Source organism: Pristiophorus japonicus, chromosome 3, assembly GCF_044704955.1.
Source record: "Pristiophorus japonicus isolate sPriJap1 chromosome 3, sPriJap1.hap1, whole genome shotgun sequence".
Classification (NCBI taxonomy): domain Eukaryota; kingdom Metazoa; phylum Chordata; class Chondrichthyes; family Pristiophoridae; genus Pristiophorus; species Pristiophorus japonicus.
In genome coordinates, this window is record NC_091979.1 from 167,845,943 (window position 1) to 167,863,569 (window position 17,627).

A 17,627-nucleotide genomic window follows, 5' to 3' on the forward strand; every position below is an offset into this window, starting at 1 on the left:
GTAGGCCCTCTCGGCCTTAGACAAGCTCCTGGAAGCATAGGCGATAGGTTGCAACTGCCCTGCAACGTTAGCTTGTTGTAATACACACCCGACTCCGTACGACGACGCGTCACATGCTAGCACAAGTCTTTTACACAGGTTATACAATACAAGCAGCTTATTGGAGCATAAAATGTTTCTGGCATTCTCAAAAGCAATTATTTGTTTTTTTCCCCATACCCAGTTCCCACCTTTGCGCAATAACACGTGTAGGGGCTCTAAAAGAGTGCTTAACCCCAGTAGGAAGTTACCAAAATATGTGAGGAGTCCCAGGAACGACCGCAGCTCGGTGACGTTGTGTGGCTTGGGCGCATTCCTCATAGCCTCTGTCTTGGCGTCTGTGGGCCGAATGCCATCCGTCGCGATCTTTCTCCCCAAAAACTCCACTTTTGTTACCATGAAGACGCATTTCGACCACTTCAGCCGCAGCCCTACGCAATCCAGTCGCTGGAGGACCTCCTCCAGGTTTTGTAGGTGCTCGACAGAGTATCGACCCATGACCAATATGTCGTCCTGAAAGACCACCGTGTGTGGTACCAACTTGAGTAGGCTCTCCATGTTTCTCTGGAAGATCGCTGCAACTGACCAAATTCCAAACGGGCATCTGTTGTAGATTAACAGTCCTTTATGCGTGTTGATGTAGGTGAGGCCCTTCGAAGATTTCTCCAGCTGCTGCGTCATGTAGGCCGAAGTCAGGTCGAGCTTGGTGAACGTCTTGCCTCCTACCAGCATCACAAATAGGTCGTCTGCCTTAGGTAGCAGGGTATTGGTCCTGTAGCGAGAAACGATTAATAGTTACTTTAATCCTGACCGCAAATCCTGACCGTGCCATCACTTTTGAGTACTGGAACAATCGGGCTGGCCCACTCATTGAATTCCACTGGGGAGATGATGTCCTCGCATTGCAGCCTGTCCAGCTCAATTTCCACTCTCTCCCTCATCATCTGAGGTACCGCTCGCGCCTTGTGGTGAATGGATCGTGCCTCTGGGACCAAGTGGATCCGCACCTTCGCCCCGGAAGAGTTTCCAATGCCTGGTTCAAAAAGGGAAGGAAATTTGTTCAGAACCTTGGGTACATGAGGCCTCATCGACATGTGATAGCGCTCAGATGTCATCGCAGTTCCAGCGGATTTTGCCCAGCCAGCTGCTTCCAAGCAGTGTGGGGCCAATGCCTGGGACAATCCAGAGTGGCAGTTCGTGCACCGTGCCCTCGTATGTGACCTTGACCATGGCGCTGCCCTGGACAGTGATAAGCTCTTTGGTGTACTTTAGCAGTTTCGTGTGGATAGGGCTCAATTCCTTGTTACACTACAGTCTCTCAAACATCTTTTTACTCATGATGGATTGGCTAGCGCCAGTGTCCAATTCCATGGCTACGGGTAAGCCATTCAATTTTATGTTTACCATTATAGGTGGATATTTCATCGAAAATGTGTGCACCCCATGTACTTCAGCATCTGCCTCCTTTCTCTGAGGCTCGAAATTTCTTTGATCCACCATGGACTGATCTTCCTCTGCCACGTGGTGGTTAGCAGGTTTTGCAGAGCTTACAACTCATTTGCAAGCTTGTTGGAGATGCCCCATTGTTCCAGAGCTCTTGCAAACATTCCCTTTGAAGCGGCATGAATAGGCTGGATGGAAGTCTCCACAACACCAACAAGGTGTGCATTCATCCTTTGTTGGGGACTCTGAATCATTTGGGTCACCCGAGGCCTGCTGGCAGTTGCAGACTCGTGGGTTCTGCCCTGTACATTTCTGCTCGCAAACACAGTTCCAGTTAATTTATGAACATTGCTAGCACTTGTGTGCTGACAGATTTGTTTGGTTTTATCACTGGCGGACATAAACGCCTGTATTATCGCAATAGCCTTGCTGAGGGTCGGTGTCTCTACAGTCAAAAGTTTTTGTAGGATGGTCTCGTGACCAATGCCCAGTACAAAAAAGTCTCTGATCATTGCTCCAGGTAGCCATCAAACTCACATTGTCCTGCAAGTCGCCTTAGCTCGGCGACATAGCTCGCCACTTCCTGACCTTCAGATCGCTGGCACGCGTAGAACCGATACCTCGTCATCAGCACGCTCTCCCTCGGGTTAAGATGCTCCTGAACCAGTGTACACAGCTCCTCATATGGCTTATCTGTGGGTTTCACCAGAGCCAGAAGATTCTTCATGAGGCTGTAGTTCGGTGCCCCGCAGAATGTGAGGAGGACCGCTCTCCTTTTTGCAGCGCTTTCTTCTCCGTTCAGCTCATTGGCTACAAAGTACTGGTCTAGCCATTCGACATAGGCTTCCCAGTCCTCACCCGCTGAGAACTTCTCCAGGATGCCCACAGTTTGCTGCATCTTTGTGTTGGATTCGTATTCTCGTCGCCAGTTATTGTGTCCCTAACACAGATGAGGCTGCACACAGGGAGGTTAAAGTAACAGTAACCTCAGTCTTTAATAAGATACTCCAGAGTGAGGAACAGGCCTTAGGGGCCGGATTATATACAGTGCTCCCAAGGGATGCTGGGATCCCTTGGAATTCAGGGAATGAGATCCCTGGTGGCAGAACATGGGAGTGCATGCTTTACAGATACACAACAGTTTCAGCACACCAAGGGAGTGCTTGATCACATTTTGTGTTGCAACATGGCTTTCATTGTTTGCATGCTTTTCACATGTGTGTGGGTTGTACTCCGGAATCATGAGTCATGTCATCAACGTTCAGCTCTTGTTGCCCAGTGGCTACCCTTTGTTTTGTTGTGGTCGCTCAAATGTCGATGGTACAGCAGACTGGCGCAGACTGAAGATATCATGAGTGCTGCCAGGATACCGGCCATTGACCTGCTAGATTCACTGCGTATGGAGGAATGGAATCCCTTTCAGTTGCAGTACATCTCAGGGTTGACATGTGGCACCCGCAAAGCAATGTAGGTGCAGTCAATGACACCCTGCACCACGCAATCCTCGTGAAGCTGTGTTCTCGCTTCAGTTGCTACTCTCCGGCAAGAAAGAATGAAATGTAGTCAGCTCTCTTGGAATACAGAGCCTCAGTAACCTCCCTTATATAACAATGGACAACAAACGGGAGATGTTGCAAATATCTCCAGCTGCAGCCTGGAAGGAGCCAGATGCATAATAGTTCATTGGCACGGTAACCTTCACAGCTACTGGCAATGCAACCCTCGCCCTGCTCTGCAGATGGCAGATTTCAGTGAGGACATCCTTACTGAAGTGCAGACTCTCTCACACTGTTCCGTGCTGAGGTTCAGGTAGGAGAGTTGCTCCCTGTATAACTGGACGGATATGGCCTCCTGCTGAGTGCCCTTCTCCCTTTTCCTCCTTCTCCCTCATCCAGCAGCTTGTCCTGCTCTGCGTGCCCTTTGTTATTCTTCAAGTCATGCTGTATTCCAAGTGGAATGCCTAATACTCGATCGATGTCTGTCAGCAAATGGTTTGTGCAGAAGCTTTGAAGTGAGGGAAATTCCTTTAGCACTTGCCACACCACTCCCTGTAGACTGTAGCAATGTTAAAGAACTTTAGAAAGCACCAAACACTTTTAATCAGAGCAACAACCAATAGAAATCAACGAACAACTAACCTGAAAGTTGGTGATGATCCCTTTAAATAGCGCTAGTGTGGGGTCCTTCCTGCTGTTGAACACGTGTTTAGTTGTGTGAGCATTGAACTGCAAAATGACAGCGCTGGCATCAAATTAGTGCTGCACTCTATTTTGCCGACACTGCATAGTTCCGGTGGGCATGCTAATGCCGCCACCAATACGCTGATCCATTTTGAAGCCAAAACAGCACTCGTAGCGCCAAAAAAATGGATCCTAAGGAGCCAAATTTTGTGCCCTATAATTTCTCACTACATTTTTATTTTATCTAATTATATAATACTCCATACAAGTTACATGGAATGCACACAGAAAAATAATTACTCCACCCAAACCATATTGTATATAAATCCTTCATATACTTTACATATACATAAATACATTTTAATATGTTACTTTATAGATTTTTGTTAATTTTTTTTAACTCCCATTGCCATGATTAATAAATTTGTAGTTGTCTAAATATCTTTTAATATACAATTTCAGATTACTTTTCAACTCAGTTAATATGAATTTCTAAATCATTTCTCTCCATCATTAACTGTATTTTATTTATTTTAATTGTACCTGATATTCCCTTTATTTCCCAACACACCAGGACAATAATACATTTCAATCTATTTTGCAAGGCTCCAGCAGATTTTGCATTCTGCCACTGTATATTCACTTAGCAGTCCTTTTACAAATGGGGATGGAATGGCATGATATACGTGTATTTAAGGTGCTACACCTCTCTAACTGGCCACTTACACGGTGGTGGGATTGAGGGTGGAGGTGTTTCCCCTAGGGCACCAGAGGTCTTCTTCTCCTGACCCCACCCCCTGATTCCAATGAACTTTGGACTTCACTAAGATGTATACTTTAAGGCCTCACTACTCACACCAGCCCAGCATTGAGTCAGCTAGCCGAATACAGATTGTGCAGTCTGAGCACATGCTGAATACTCAACGAGGTAGGATGGATTAGTCCTTTTTAATCAGCTTGACATCAGGAATATATTTCTGTAGTTCTAGCAGATTCAGCTCAGCTGTTAGCTAAGATTATTTGAAGAAAAACTAGAGGACATTATAACAGAGATGGTGTGTGTGTTTGTTTTAGTGTGAGTGAGAGAGAGAAAAAGAAATGTCCATGCTCTGATTATACTCCCACTGCAGCTTTTGTTTTATGTATTATGTACTTCTGAAGTGCAGTTAGTTACTTGAGAGATAGGCTAGTGCCCCAGAGGGCCTGAGTGCTGCGCTGTCAGTGGCTGCTGCGAACTTCAGTGAGGGTTTAGCAGTGCCGCTGACAGTTTGCAATCCCAGGGCGATATCATCCAGAGTGCAAGGTAAGTGCTAAAATTTCACTTTTTCAACTTTAATTTATTTGTTGCAGTAATGGGGAAGTGTGGGTGAGGTTTATTGAATTTTTCAACAATATTTTATTTTTCATCTTTAGGCACTAGGATGCCACAAATTGAGTAAGCCTCCTGCGCTATCGCTCTGTTAGCGCCCAAAGAAGAGTGTGGACTGCATCTCTTAGCACTTCATTCTCCTTTTGGGGCGATACAACTGAATATTCCACTTTGAGGCGGTAGACATCGCCCGGCGCTAAAGGTAGCCTCGTCAAAATAGGCAAATTTCTAGCCCTTACCTCATGCTAATATTAATTCATTTTTCGTAAAGTTTTGAATTTTGATGCAAACTGAAAGTCTCAAATGATCTTACTTGTGTTTTGCTGAAAATTAAACCTTTCTAATTGCTGCTATTTGTGAGCCAGAGGGAGAGAGAAAGTCACGGATAAAAGTCATACAGACAAAATGTTTTCCCCAACCTATTGAAATTTCCTTCCAAAAAGCAAGCTGAATTTTGTAAACAAACAAAACCCCTTTGAGGGAAATGGAGGGGAGGTGGGTACAGGGAACAGGTTGATGGTATGAGTGAGAGGGGATATGAATTTTTGCTACGCATCCTGCAATGGAATGATTGGACATGGATGGTGATTTAAGGGAGAGTTGACTGTCAGCAATGTAGGGGGGTTGGGGTTATAGTGGGTGAGCAGTAGTTAAAAAGGGAAGAAGTAGGGATAGGAAGGGAACTGACTCGGAGTAGGATTGGAAGTGAAAGAGTGGTGATGGAGGGATAGTGGGAAGGTGAAAGGATTGAGGACACTATAGGAATAAGAACATAAGAACATAAGAACATAAGAATTAGGAACAGGAGTAGGCCATCTAGCCCCTCGAGCCTGCTCCGCCATTCAACAAGATCATGGCTGATCTGGCCATGGACTCAGCTCCACTTACCCGCCCGCTCCCCATAACCCTTAATTCCCTTATTGGTTAAAAACCCATCTATCTGTGATTTGAATATATTTAATGAGCTAGCCTCAACAGCTTCCTTGGGCAGAGAATTCCACAGATTCACAACCCTCTGGGAGAAGAAATTCCTTCTCAACTCGGTTTTAAATTGGCTCCCCTGTATTTTGAGGCTGTGCCCCCTAGTTCTAGTCTCCCCGACCAGTGGAAACAACCTCTCTTGCCTCTATACTGTCTATCTCTTTTATTATTTTAAATCTTTCTATAAGATCACCCCTCATCCTTCTGAACTCCAGTGAGTAAAGACCCAGTCTACTCAATCTATTATCATAAGGTAACACCCTCATCTCCGGAATCAGCCTAGTGAATCGTCTCTATACCCCTTCCAAAGCTAGCACATGCTTCCTTAAGTAAGGTGACCAAAACTGCACGCAGTACTCCAGGTGTGGCCTCACAATACCCGATACAGTTGCAGCAGGACCTCCCTGCTTTTGTACTCCATCCGTCTCGCAATGAAGGCCAACATTCCATTCGCCTTCCTGATTACCTGCTGCACCTACAAACTAACGTTTTGGGATTCATGCACAAGGACCAAAAAGAGTTTCATGCACAAGGACCCCCAAGTTCCTCTGCACCGCAGCATGTTGTAATTTCTCCCCATTCAAATAATATTCCCTTTTACTATTTTTTTTTCCAAGGTGGATGACCTCACATTTTCCGACATTGTATTCCATCTGCCAAACCTTAGCCCATTCGCTTAACCTATCTAAATCTCTTTGCAGCCTCTCTGTGTCCTCTACACAACCCGCTTTCCCACTAATCTTTGTGTCATCTGCAAATTTTGTTACACTACACTCCGTTCCCTCTTCCAGGTCATCTATGTATATTGTAATCAGTTGTGGTCCCAGCACCGATCCCTGTGGCACACCACTAACCACCGATTTCCAACCCGAAAAGGACCCATTTATCCCGACTCTCTGCTTTCTGATAGCCAGCCAATTCTCGATCCATGCTAATACATTTCCTCTGACACCGCGTACCTTTATCTTCTGCAATAACCTTTTGTGTGGCAACTTATCGAATGCCTTTTGGAAATCTAAATACACCACATCCATCAGTACACCTCTATCCACCATGCTCGTTATATCCTCAAAGAATTTCAGTAAATTAGTTACATATGATTTCCCTTTCATGAATCCATGTTGTGTCTGCCTGATTGAACAATTCCTATCCAGATATCCTGCTATTTCTTCCTTAATGATAGTTTCAAGCATTTTCCCCACTACAGATGTCAAACTAACTGGCCTATAGTTACCTGCCTTTTGTCTGCCCCCTTTTTTAAACAGAGGCGTTACATTAGCTGCTTTCCAATCCGCTGGTAGCTCCCCAGAGTCCAGAGAATTTTGGTAGATTATAACGAATGCATCTGCTATAACTTCCGCCATCTCTTTTCATACCCTGGGATGCATTTCATCAGGACCAGGGGACTTGTCTACCTTGAGTCCCATTAGCTTGTCCAGCACTACCCACCTAGTGATAGTGATTATCTTAAGGTCCTCCCTTCCCACATTCCCGTGACCAGCAATTTTTGGCATGGTTTTTGTGTCTTCCACTGTGAAGACCGAAGCAAAATAATTGTTTAAGGTCTCAGCCATTTCCACATTTCCCATTATTAAATCCCCCTTCTCATCTTCTAAGGGACCAACATTTACTTTAGTCACTCTTTTCCGTTTTATATATCGGTAAAAGCTTTTACTATCTGTTTTTATGTTTTGCGCAAGTTTACTTTCGTAATCTATCTTCTCCTTCTTTATTGCTTTCTTAGTCATTCTTTGCCGTCGTTTAAAATGTTCCCAATCTTCTAGTTTCCCACTAACCTTGGCCACTTTATACGCATTGGTTTTTAATTTGATACTCTCCTTTATTTCCTTGGTTATCCATGGCTGGTTATCCCTTCTCTTACCGCCCTTCTTTTTCACTGGAATATAATTTTGTTGAGCACTATGAAAGAGCTCCTTAAAAGTCCTCCACTGTTCCTCAATTGTGCCACCGTTTGGTCTGTGCTCCCAGTCTACTTTAGCCAATTCTGTCCTCATCCCACTGTAGTCCCCTTTGTTTAAGCATAGTACACTCGTTTGAGACACTACATCCTCACCCTCAATCTGTATTACAAATTCAACCATACTGTGATCACTCATTCCGAGAGGATCTTTTACTAGGAGATCGTTTATTATTCCTGTCTCATTACACAGGACCAGATCTAAGATAGCTTGCTCCCTTGTAGGTTCTGTAACATACTGTTCTAAGAAACAATCCCGTATGCATTCTATGAATTCCTCCTCAAGACTACCCCGTGCGATTTGATTTGACCAATCGATATGTAGGTTAAAATCCCCCATGATTACTGCCATTCCTTTTTCACATGCCTCCATTATTCCCTTGATTATTACCCACCCCACCGTGAAGTTAATATCTGGGGGTCTGTAAACTACGTCCACCAGTGACTTTTTCCCTTTACTATCTCTAATCTCCACCCACAATGATTCAACATTTTGTTCATTAGAGCCAATATCGTCTCTCACAACTGCCCTGATATCATCCTTTATTAACAGAGCTACCCCACCTCCTTTCCCTTCTTGTCTATCTTTCCGAATTGTCAGATACCCCTGTATGTTTAATTCCCAGTCTTGGCCACCCTGCAACCACATTTCTGTAATGGCTACCAAATCATACCCATTTGTAATGATTTGTGCCATCAACTCATTTACTTTGTTTCGAATGCTGTGTGCGTTTAGGTAAAGTGTTTTAATACTAGTTTTTAAACCATGATTTTTCGTTTTGAGCCCTCCTGCAGCCCCTTTATATTCATACATATTGTCCCTTCCTATCACCTTGTGGTTTACACTTACCCCAGTGCTACTCTGCTCTGTTGCCTCCTGCCTTTTGCATTCTTTCTTGGGGTTCTGTTCATCTGAGCTCTCACCCACTCTAACTAGCTCAGAGCCCTCTCCTGGGTTCCCATCCGCCTGCCAAGCTAGTTTAAAGCCCTCCCAACCATACTATCAAAACCACCCGTGAGAATATTGGTCCCGTCTCTGTTGTGGTGTAACCTGTCCGACTTGTACAGGTCCCACCTTCCCCAGAAGCAGTCCCAATTGTTCAGGAAACTAAAGCCCTTCCTCCTACACCAACGGGAGAGTGGAGAGCACCAGTTCCAACTGTCACAGGACGGGAGAGTGGAGAGCACCAGTTCCAACTGTCACAGGACGGGAGAGTGGAGAGCATCAGTTCAAACTGTCACAGGACAGGAGAGTGGAGAGCACCAGTTCCAACTGTCACAGGACGGGAGAGTGGAGAGCACCAGTTCCAACTGTCACAGGACGGGAGAGTGGAGAGCATCAGTTCAAACTGTCACAGGACGGGAGAGTGGAGAGCACCAGTTCCAACTGTCACAGGACAGGAGAGTGGAGAGCACCAGTTCCAACTGTCACAGGACGGAAGAATGGAGAGCATCAGTTCCAACTGTCACAGGACAGGAGAGTGGAGAGCACCAGTTCCAACTATCACAGGACAGGAGACTGGAGAGCACCAGTTCCAACTGTCGCAGGACGGGAGAGTGGAGAGCACCAGTTCCAACTGTCGCAGGATGGGAGAGTGGAGAGCACCAGTTCCAACTGTCGCAGGAGAGAGAGTGGAGAGCACCAGTTCCAACTGTCGCAGGAGAGAGAGTGGAGAGCACCAGTTCCAACTGTCACAGGACAGGAGAGTGGAGAGCACCAGTTCCAACTGTCACAGGATGGAAGAGTGGAGAGCACCAGTTCCAACTGTTGCAGGACGGGAGAGTGGAGAGCACCAGTTCCAACTGTCGCAGGATGGGAGAGTGGAGAGCACCAGTTCCAACTGTCACAGGAGAGAGAGTGGAGAGCACCAGTTCCAACTGTCGCAGGAGAGAGAGTAAGATTGTGGGGGAAGCATAAATGATGGGTGGGTATAGGTAAAGCCCACAACTCCCAGTACAAAATGCAGCATCCAGCCATCGGAAATATCAATTGATAATAACACATAACAAATTTCTACATCCTGTATGAGACTTCTAATAATATTATTGATAGGTTAATGATCTTATACCTTTATGTTTATATTCAGTTTCTACAGCCTTGAAAAGAGATATTGTCTTCCTAATCGATGGCTCTCCTGGAATGGGGAGATCATTTATTCAAGTCCGTGAATTTCTTACTAAAGTAATTCAGGAGCTCGATATTGGACCTGACAAAGATCAAGTTGCTGTGGTACAATACAGTTCTGACCCAAGACTTGAATTTGGCTTCAATAGTCATTCAACTAAAACTGACGTATTGAATGCAGTAAACAAGCTGAGATTGAAAACAGGAAGACCCCTCAACACTGGTGCTGCACTGGATTACGTCACAAACAATGTCTTCAGTCCATCTGCTGGGAGCAGAAAAGATACTGGAGCTTCACAAATCCTGGTGCTCATCACTGCCGGGAAATCCAGAGATGATGTTGGACAGGCAGCAGATGCAATGAAACAGGCTGGTATAGTGCCCATTGCTATCGGAGCCAAGAGTGCAGACACATCGGAGCTACAACAGATCGTATCTAATCCAGATTCTGTTTTGAAACTGAGCGACTTCCAGGAATTGCAAACTATCCAACAAGCGCTGCTATCTAAAGTTAGAGCAGTATTTGTGATTGAAGAACCAATTCCTCCCACTGCAGAACAAACTGTTCTCACTGAAGGTAAACGTCTTTGAAAAACTATGATTGATTTGGTTTACTCAATTTATCTAAGAGAGCATTAAATTAAAGAAATGTACCGATGTTGACGAGGGAGCTAACAAAGACGGAGGTTGTACAATCTGTACATTTTTCCACGAAGTTTCTTAATTGACTGAATTCGAAATTCACCATAAGAAATACAATTCTCCAAGTTTTTCTACTCCCAGGAATCAACAGAAATAAGATGCATGAATTGTTTTCCCTTTTTAAAGACGTTTCCAGCTATACCCTTTTCTACGCAATTAATTTAAATTAAAACATCATTATATCCTTGGGATATTTGCCAGGATTAAGCAAAGTGCTCCAGTTAATATGAGGCTTTGCCGTTCGCTTTAAGCTTAAACTGTTGGCCCAGAAATTGCGGCCGGAGGCTTCCCGCGGGTGGATGCTTCCGACCTGAAAAATTTCTACAAATCTACCTGGTAGTCCCGAAGCTTCATAGACTTGTGGTCCTGGCCCTTTACGTGAAGGCCTTCGTAGATGCACATGTATCCCAGGAGCATAAGTGTTTAATATGCATCAATGGGATCACGTGGACCGACCTATCCTATCAGAATAGGGGGATCCCCATTCATACTTATGGTAATTCTGTATATATGAAACCACCATAAGTATGAATGGGAATGCCTCGAAAAACACAGAAACACTGAAAATAACTTTAAAAAAATCCCATCACATATTTCAAATTAATAAAAATGGAAATCAGTTAATTATTTAAAACAAACATTTAATTTTTTGAAAAATAAATTTACATATTTTAAAGGGTCTAATAATAAACTTGCCATATTTAACAGGTTTTTAATGTTTAAATTATGTTTTAAAATTTTTTTTGTAAGTTAAATGTATTACGCTGATAAAACCAGGTTTACATTTGTTTTTATCAGTCATAAGAATTTGAAGAACATTTGCTGGGCAGGAGTTGGGCAAATACTTTCGGATGCGGTGGATGTTTTGACAGATCACAAGTGCCGGGTTAAGTCGCATGCGCTTCGCATACCTAAACCGGAATTTGCAGGGTCCCCATGGGCAGGTGCACACCTCGTAGGAGTGGCACTGGTTTGAGGAAGTTATACTTTGTGCATTTGTAGAAAAGTTTCTCATATTCAGCTTGGTTTTACCTCATTGTTCAATGCTGTGGTTCTGAGAATGTCCATGAGGATATTATGTGTACAAGACACCTGCGGCCACAGGAGATGTCACGGTCACCTTTTCTATAGTTTGTGGATGTTTCTTAGGTCTACCGGAACTTCAGGCACCTTTTTTTTTGGATTTGGTTTTGTGCAAGTCTCCGTTGGAGGCCCGAGAAACACAGAGAACATATCAATGATTGTCTCCATTTGTTGCAGAATTTAGGATATTTTGTAAAAAAAAACGATTACAATGACTCCTGCCATTGAGAGCAGATTTACCAGGTGTTATATAATTTCGAGGGATTTTGTATGACTGGATGTGTAATTTTTTTTCAAGTTCTACCAAAAGAAATGAGCGAGAGAGACATCGTGTTCATTATTGATGGATCAGATAATGTTGGAAATACAAATTTACCTTTTGTTCGTGACTTTATCATAAGAATAATTCAGAACTTGGACATTGGACGTGACAAAGTGCGAGTAGGTCTGGCACAGTACAGTGATGATACAGAAGCTGAGTTCTATCTAAACACTTATTCATCAGAAGCTGAACTTTTGTCTCATGTCAAGAGCCTCAGCCTGAGAGGTGGGACAACAGTCAACACTGGCTCAGCGCTGGACTTTGCCATTAAATACTATTTTACTAGTGCTGCAGGAAGTCGAATAAAGGAAGATGTTCCTCAGTTTTTGGTGCTTGTTACTGCTGCAAGGTCCAGCGATGATGTAGAAGCACCAGCGGATGCATTGAAGCGAGCTGCTGTCATGACCTTCGCTGTAGGAGCCGTGAATGCAGACCCTGCACAGTTAGAAGAGATTGCAATTGACCCAAGTTTAATCTTCAGTGTAAAGGAATTCCGCTCTCTGCCAGATACACAGAATCAGATGATAATACCATTGATAACACTGACTGTTCCAACAGTTATTATTGAAGAACCAAGAATAAAAATTGAAGAGCAACCTGTTCCAACTGCAGAAGGTACCTGAATCATGTTTATTGTTTTTTCAGCTATTATTGCAATATTAGTAGTGTTAATATATTTATAAACAATTTTTACACACACAAAAATCCAATGTCTGTCAAAAATACCACACAAGACCAGAGATACAGGGGGAGGGGCTTGAGTGATTTGTTGCCTGACATCATCTGCACCTGCCCCCTACCCTCACTGTCATACTGGGTGTCTGGATCCACATTCCAGTGCTGTTAGACTCCAGGACCCTCCCCTAAAGCTCACAGATCTTCTTCGACAACCTATCTCGGGGCATAGGGTCAGATTTTATGATGTAGTGATCCTAGTACAGAGCTTCAAACAGGAGCATTAACTGAATCTCAGACACATAGGATAGTGAGCCTGAATGGTAAGTTGTAAAATGGGTGCACTCATCTTCACTATGCATTGGCTGTCTGCTCAATATTCCACTGAACGCTCCTGTTGCATGAAGGTCAACATTGGGAGCACCAAATGGCAAGATCAGTCCCTGTGTCCCAACTCCCGGCCTCTTGACACACCCACTGCTAGATGTTCAGCAACCTTTCCTTTGCACATAAACTGACACTTGGAGAAACATAGGGGCTAAATTGGATAGCCCTCAAAAAAGGGTGCGAGTATGCGCGATTACCCTGTGCCCATTCAATGTAATGCATGTAGCATACCATCTTCATGCTGCCTGTTCATTTAAGTGATTGTGGCATGTAGCCAGCACTAACTGCGCTATTCATTAGCTGCACACATCAGTAGGGGGTCAATATCATGAGAGGCTAGCATAAGTTAAAGTTAGTTTGCACTACTCAAAGCCAACATGCACCTCTTAAAGGGGAGGTGCATTGTGGCTGAAGCAGGTCATGGAAGTCATTGTACATGTTACTCTGACATGGAAAATGACTGAATAATGGCACACCGTGGGAGACACCTTGCTGCAAAGTTCTCGGACGCTGCACTGGAGGCCTTGGTGGAGGAGGTGGAAAGGAGGAGAGAAGTGCTGTAACCACAGGGGGCCAGGAGGCCCTCCAAACAATCACTCAGAAGGCAGTTGGACCAGATAGCTATGGCGGTCAATGCCAGGTATTCTCAATGAAATGTTTGGTGCATTGGCAGGCCTGCCAGAAAGCCTTGTGCAATGTAACGGCGTATGGAGGAATCTGGCCACAACTTGGCACAGGGCTTTGTGCTGAGCTTGGAGTCCATTCTTTCCAGCATGGAAGTGGTGGCCAACTCCATTAGCATACTTGTGGACCCAACCATGATGCTATGTCTGATGGCCAATGTCTCAGCTTCCATTGCAGAATAAGCAGCAGCCATTCAACGTCTGAGTGTAGCAATGAAAGCTCAGACTGCTGTCATGCAAGGTCAGCTTGCTGCCATACAAGCTCAGACTGCTGTCACCATGGCTGTGGATAACAGTATTCAAAGTGGCTTGTGGGGTGTCACAGCAGTTCAGCAATTTCTCCTCCAAGAGATTACTAGGATTGCTGAGGCGCTGCCCTAGTGGAGTGGCAGTGGCTCCATGGAGCATGAACCTGTTGTCCTCTGTCAGCATAGCAGCATTCATACTCTCACCACTGCCACTCCACCAGTGCCCTTGCTGTTGCCTGTCAGCTGGCCAGACCAGACTATTGCTATCCATGCCCAGATGGTGCAATCTAAAGCCATGCCTTCTAGGCTACCCTCCAGGTCATCCTGTTCAAGGTCATCCTCCAAGGCAATCTGCAGTCTCCCCAATAGAAAGTCAGCAACCTTCCATCAGCCATGCTGCAGCCACTGGGGTCGCACTGTGCAGGAGGACTAGTACAGGAAAAGGCACACAAAAGACAGGCACTAAGGGAATGCACAACAGTGATTAGCTTACGTTTGTGTGCAATATGGCATGATTTGACATATACTTTTTGTTTCAAATGTTTATTTGGTGGTGGCTTTTATTTTTGCATTGTGGCCAAGTGGGCACTGTGAAGGTCAGTAACAGAGGGAAGGTAATGTGTGGGACTGTTGGTGAATGGGGAATTGGAGTTGTATTTATTGGTATCACACTTGGATAAGTTCTTCATGGACACCCCGGCCAGAAAGTGGCTGTCCAAGTTGCCTCCTTACTTCCTCATCCTCCTGCTCCTCAGCTGCTCGCCGTATAGCTGGTGGCTAGGGCGGTGCCCCCATGATGGCGAGGTGGTGCCACATGCAGCAGACCATCACAAATCTTGATACCTGCTCTGCCAAGTACTGCAGGGCTCCTCCACAGCAGTCCAGGCAGCGGAAACATTGTTTCAGCACACCAAGGGAGTGCTTGATCACATTTTGTGTGGCAACATGACTTTTATTGTATGCATGCTTTCCACATGTGTGTGGGTTGTGCTCCGGAGTCATTAGCCATGTCATCAACAGACAGCTCTTGTCGCCCAGTAGCTACCCTTTGGTTTGTTGTGGTGGCTCAAATGCAGATGGTACACAGACTGCCGCAGTCTGAAGGCATTATGAGTGTTGCCAGGATACTGGCCATGACCTGCTAGATTCACTGCGTATGGAGGAATGGAATCCCTTTCAGTTGCAGTACATCTCAGGGTTGACATGTGGCACCCGCAAAGTAATGTAGGTGCAGTCAATGACACCCTGCACCACGCAATCCTCGTGAAGCTGTGTTCTCGCTTCAGTTGCTACTCTCTGGCAAGAGAGAATGAACTTGTTATGTTCAGAGTAACTCCACAAGACTATGTACTGTAAGCTCAAACTGTTGTGACCTTGGTCCCTTTAATGTAACGCCAGAGTGAGGAAGCAGTATGGTAGACTGACTTTCATACCTGATTGCCCGGGGTGTGCAGGTGACCCTTGTGTCTTCAACAGGTGTGCCCCCTGGTGGCAAGTCTTACACACATAATGTTTACATACGTATCATCACTTCACCGCAAAGATACAAGTTATTTACAAGTTGAGGCGATCCGGGACTCTACGTTCCCGGGTTGATTGCTTGAGTTGAAATCCTGCCATGGGTGAGTTGGTCGGATCATTGCTGCACTGTAGCGCGGCTGGTCTGATCAGACTGTCGGGCATGGTGGGTTCATCCTTGTAGTTGACCACGAGGTCGATTGCTGGTTGGGTGTGTGTTGGTGGATCAATGATGGTAATGTCCTCTTCAAACCGTTCTTGGTTGTCAGTGAATCACAGTTGGTCTGATCCAAATGCTTTCTGTAGGTTTGTCCATTCAAAAGTTTGACAACAAGCACTCTATTCCCCTCCTTGGCTAAAACAGTGCCAGCATCCCATTTGGGACCATGACCGTAATTAAGAACAAACACAGGGTCGTTCACATCAATGTCACGCGATACAGCCGCGTGATCATGGTACACATTATGCCGGTGACGCCGGGTTTCTACGTGATCATTGAGATCCCGGTGGACCATGGAAAGCCTGGTTTTGAACGCTCTCTTGATTAACAATTCTGCAGGGGGTGCACCAGTAAGCGAATGGGTCCGGTAGCTGAGCAGAACCCGAGATAACTGGTTCTGCAGGGAACCGTCCGTCATGCGTTTCAAGCTCTGCTTGATAGTTTAGACTGCCTGTTGCAATTGACCATTGGATGCAGGCTTAAACGGGGCAGACCTTACATGTTTGATGCCATGTCATGACTGCGTTGAATTCTGAGCTGGTGAAACACAGTCCATTGTCACTAACAAGGACGTCGGGCAAATCATGGGTGACGAATTTGGCCCGGCAGCTTTCAATGGTGGCAGTGGACGTACATGATGACATTATTATACATTCAATCAATTTAGAGTAAGCGTCCATGCTACTAGGAACATCTTTCCCAGAAAGGGGCCAGTGAAATCTATGTGGACCTTGGACTATGGTTTGGAGGGCCATGACCACAGACTCAGTGGGGCCTCCCTTGGTGCATTGCTCAACTGTGAGCAAGTATGCATGACTCCAATTCCGAGTCAATGCTGGGCCATCAAATGTGCAACCTGGGGATAGCCTTCATCATGACTATGCCTGGATAGATACTGTGTAGGTCATGTAGAAACATTTCCCTGCCTTTTTTTGGTAAAACCACATGATTCCCCCAAAGGAGACAATCCGAATGGATGGACATTTCATCCTTGTGTCGGTAAAACGGCTTAATTTCATCTTGCATTTCCCCAGGAACAGCTGACCAGCTCCCACAAAATAGCACAGGGTCCTGGCTGGTCCAGGTCCTGATCTGGCGAGCTGTGATGGGTGACCCCTCGCTCTCAAAAACATCCATTACAAGAAGCAAGTCTGCAGGTTGTGCCATTTCCACCCCGGTGATGGGCAATGGTAGCCGACTGAGGGCATCAGCACAGTTCTCAGTGCCTGGTTTGTGGCGGATTACTAGTCATACGCAGATAACATTAGTGCCCATCTTTGGATGCGGGACGAAGCATTGGTGTTAATACCTTTGCTTTCTGAGAACAGTGAAATGAACGGTTTGTGGTCGGTTTTGAGCTCGAACCGGAGTCCAAATAGGTATTAGTGCATTTTCTTAACCCCGTAAACGCATGCTAAAGCTTCTTTCTCAACCATACTGTAGGCTCTTTCAGCGTTAAATAAACTTCTGGACGCATATGCAACCAGTTGCAGTTTGCCTGATACATTGGCTTGTTGTAACACACAACCGACCCCGTACGAAGATGCATCACAAGCTAGTACTAGACGTTTACACGGATCATACAATACAAATAATTTGTTAGAACTTAGCAGGTCTCTGGCCTTATTAAAGATTGTCTCTTGAGATTTACCCCAAACCCAGTCGTCACCCTTG

General features: G+C 45.2%; 1 protein-coding gene across 1 annotated transcript in view; it reads left to right on the forward strand.

Moving 5' to 3' along the window:
- col6a3 (collagen, type VI, alpha 3) overlaps positions 1-17,627 on the forward strand; it is a 227,734-nt gene that overhangs the window by 22,407 nt on the left and 187,700 nt on the right. The window contains exon 6 of the mRNA XM_070873789.1: positions 10,078-10,692. Within this exon, the coding sequence (XP_070729890.1) occupies positions 10,078-10,692 (615 nt within the window). The remainder of the gene's footprint in view (positions 1-10,077; positions 10,693-17,627) is intronic.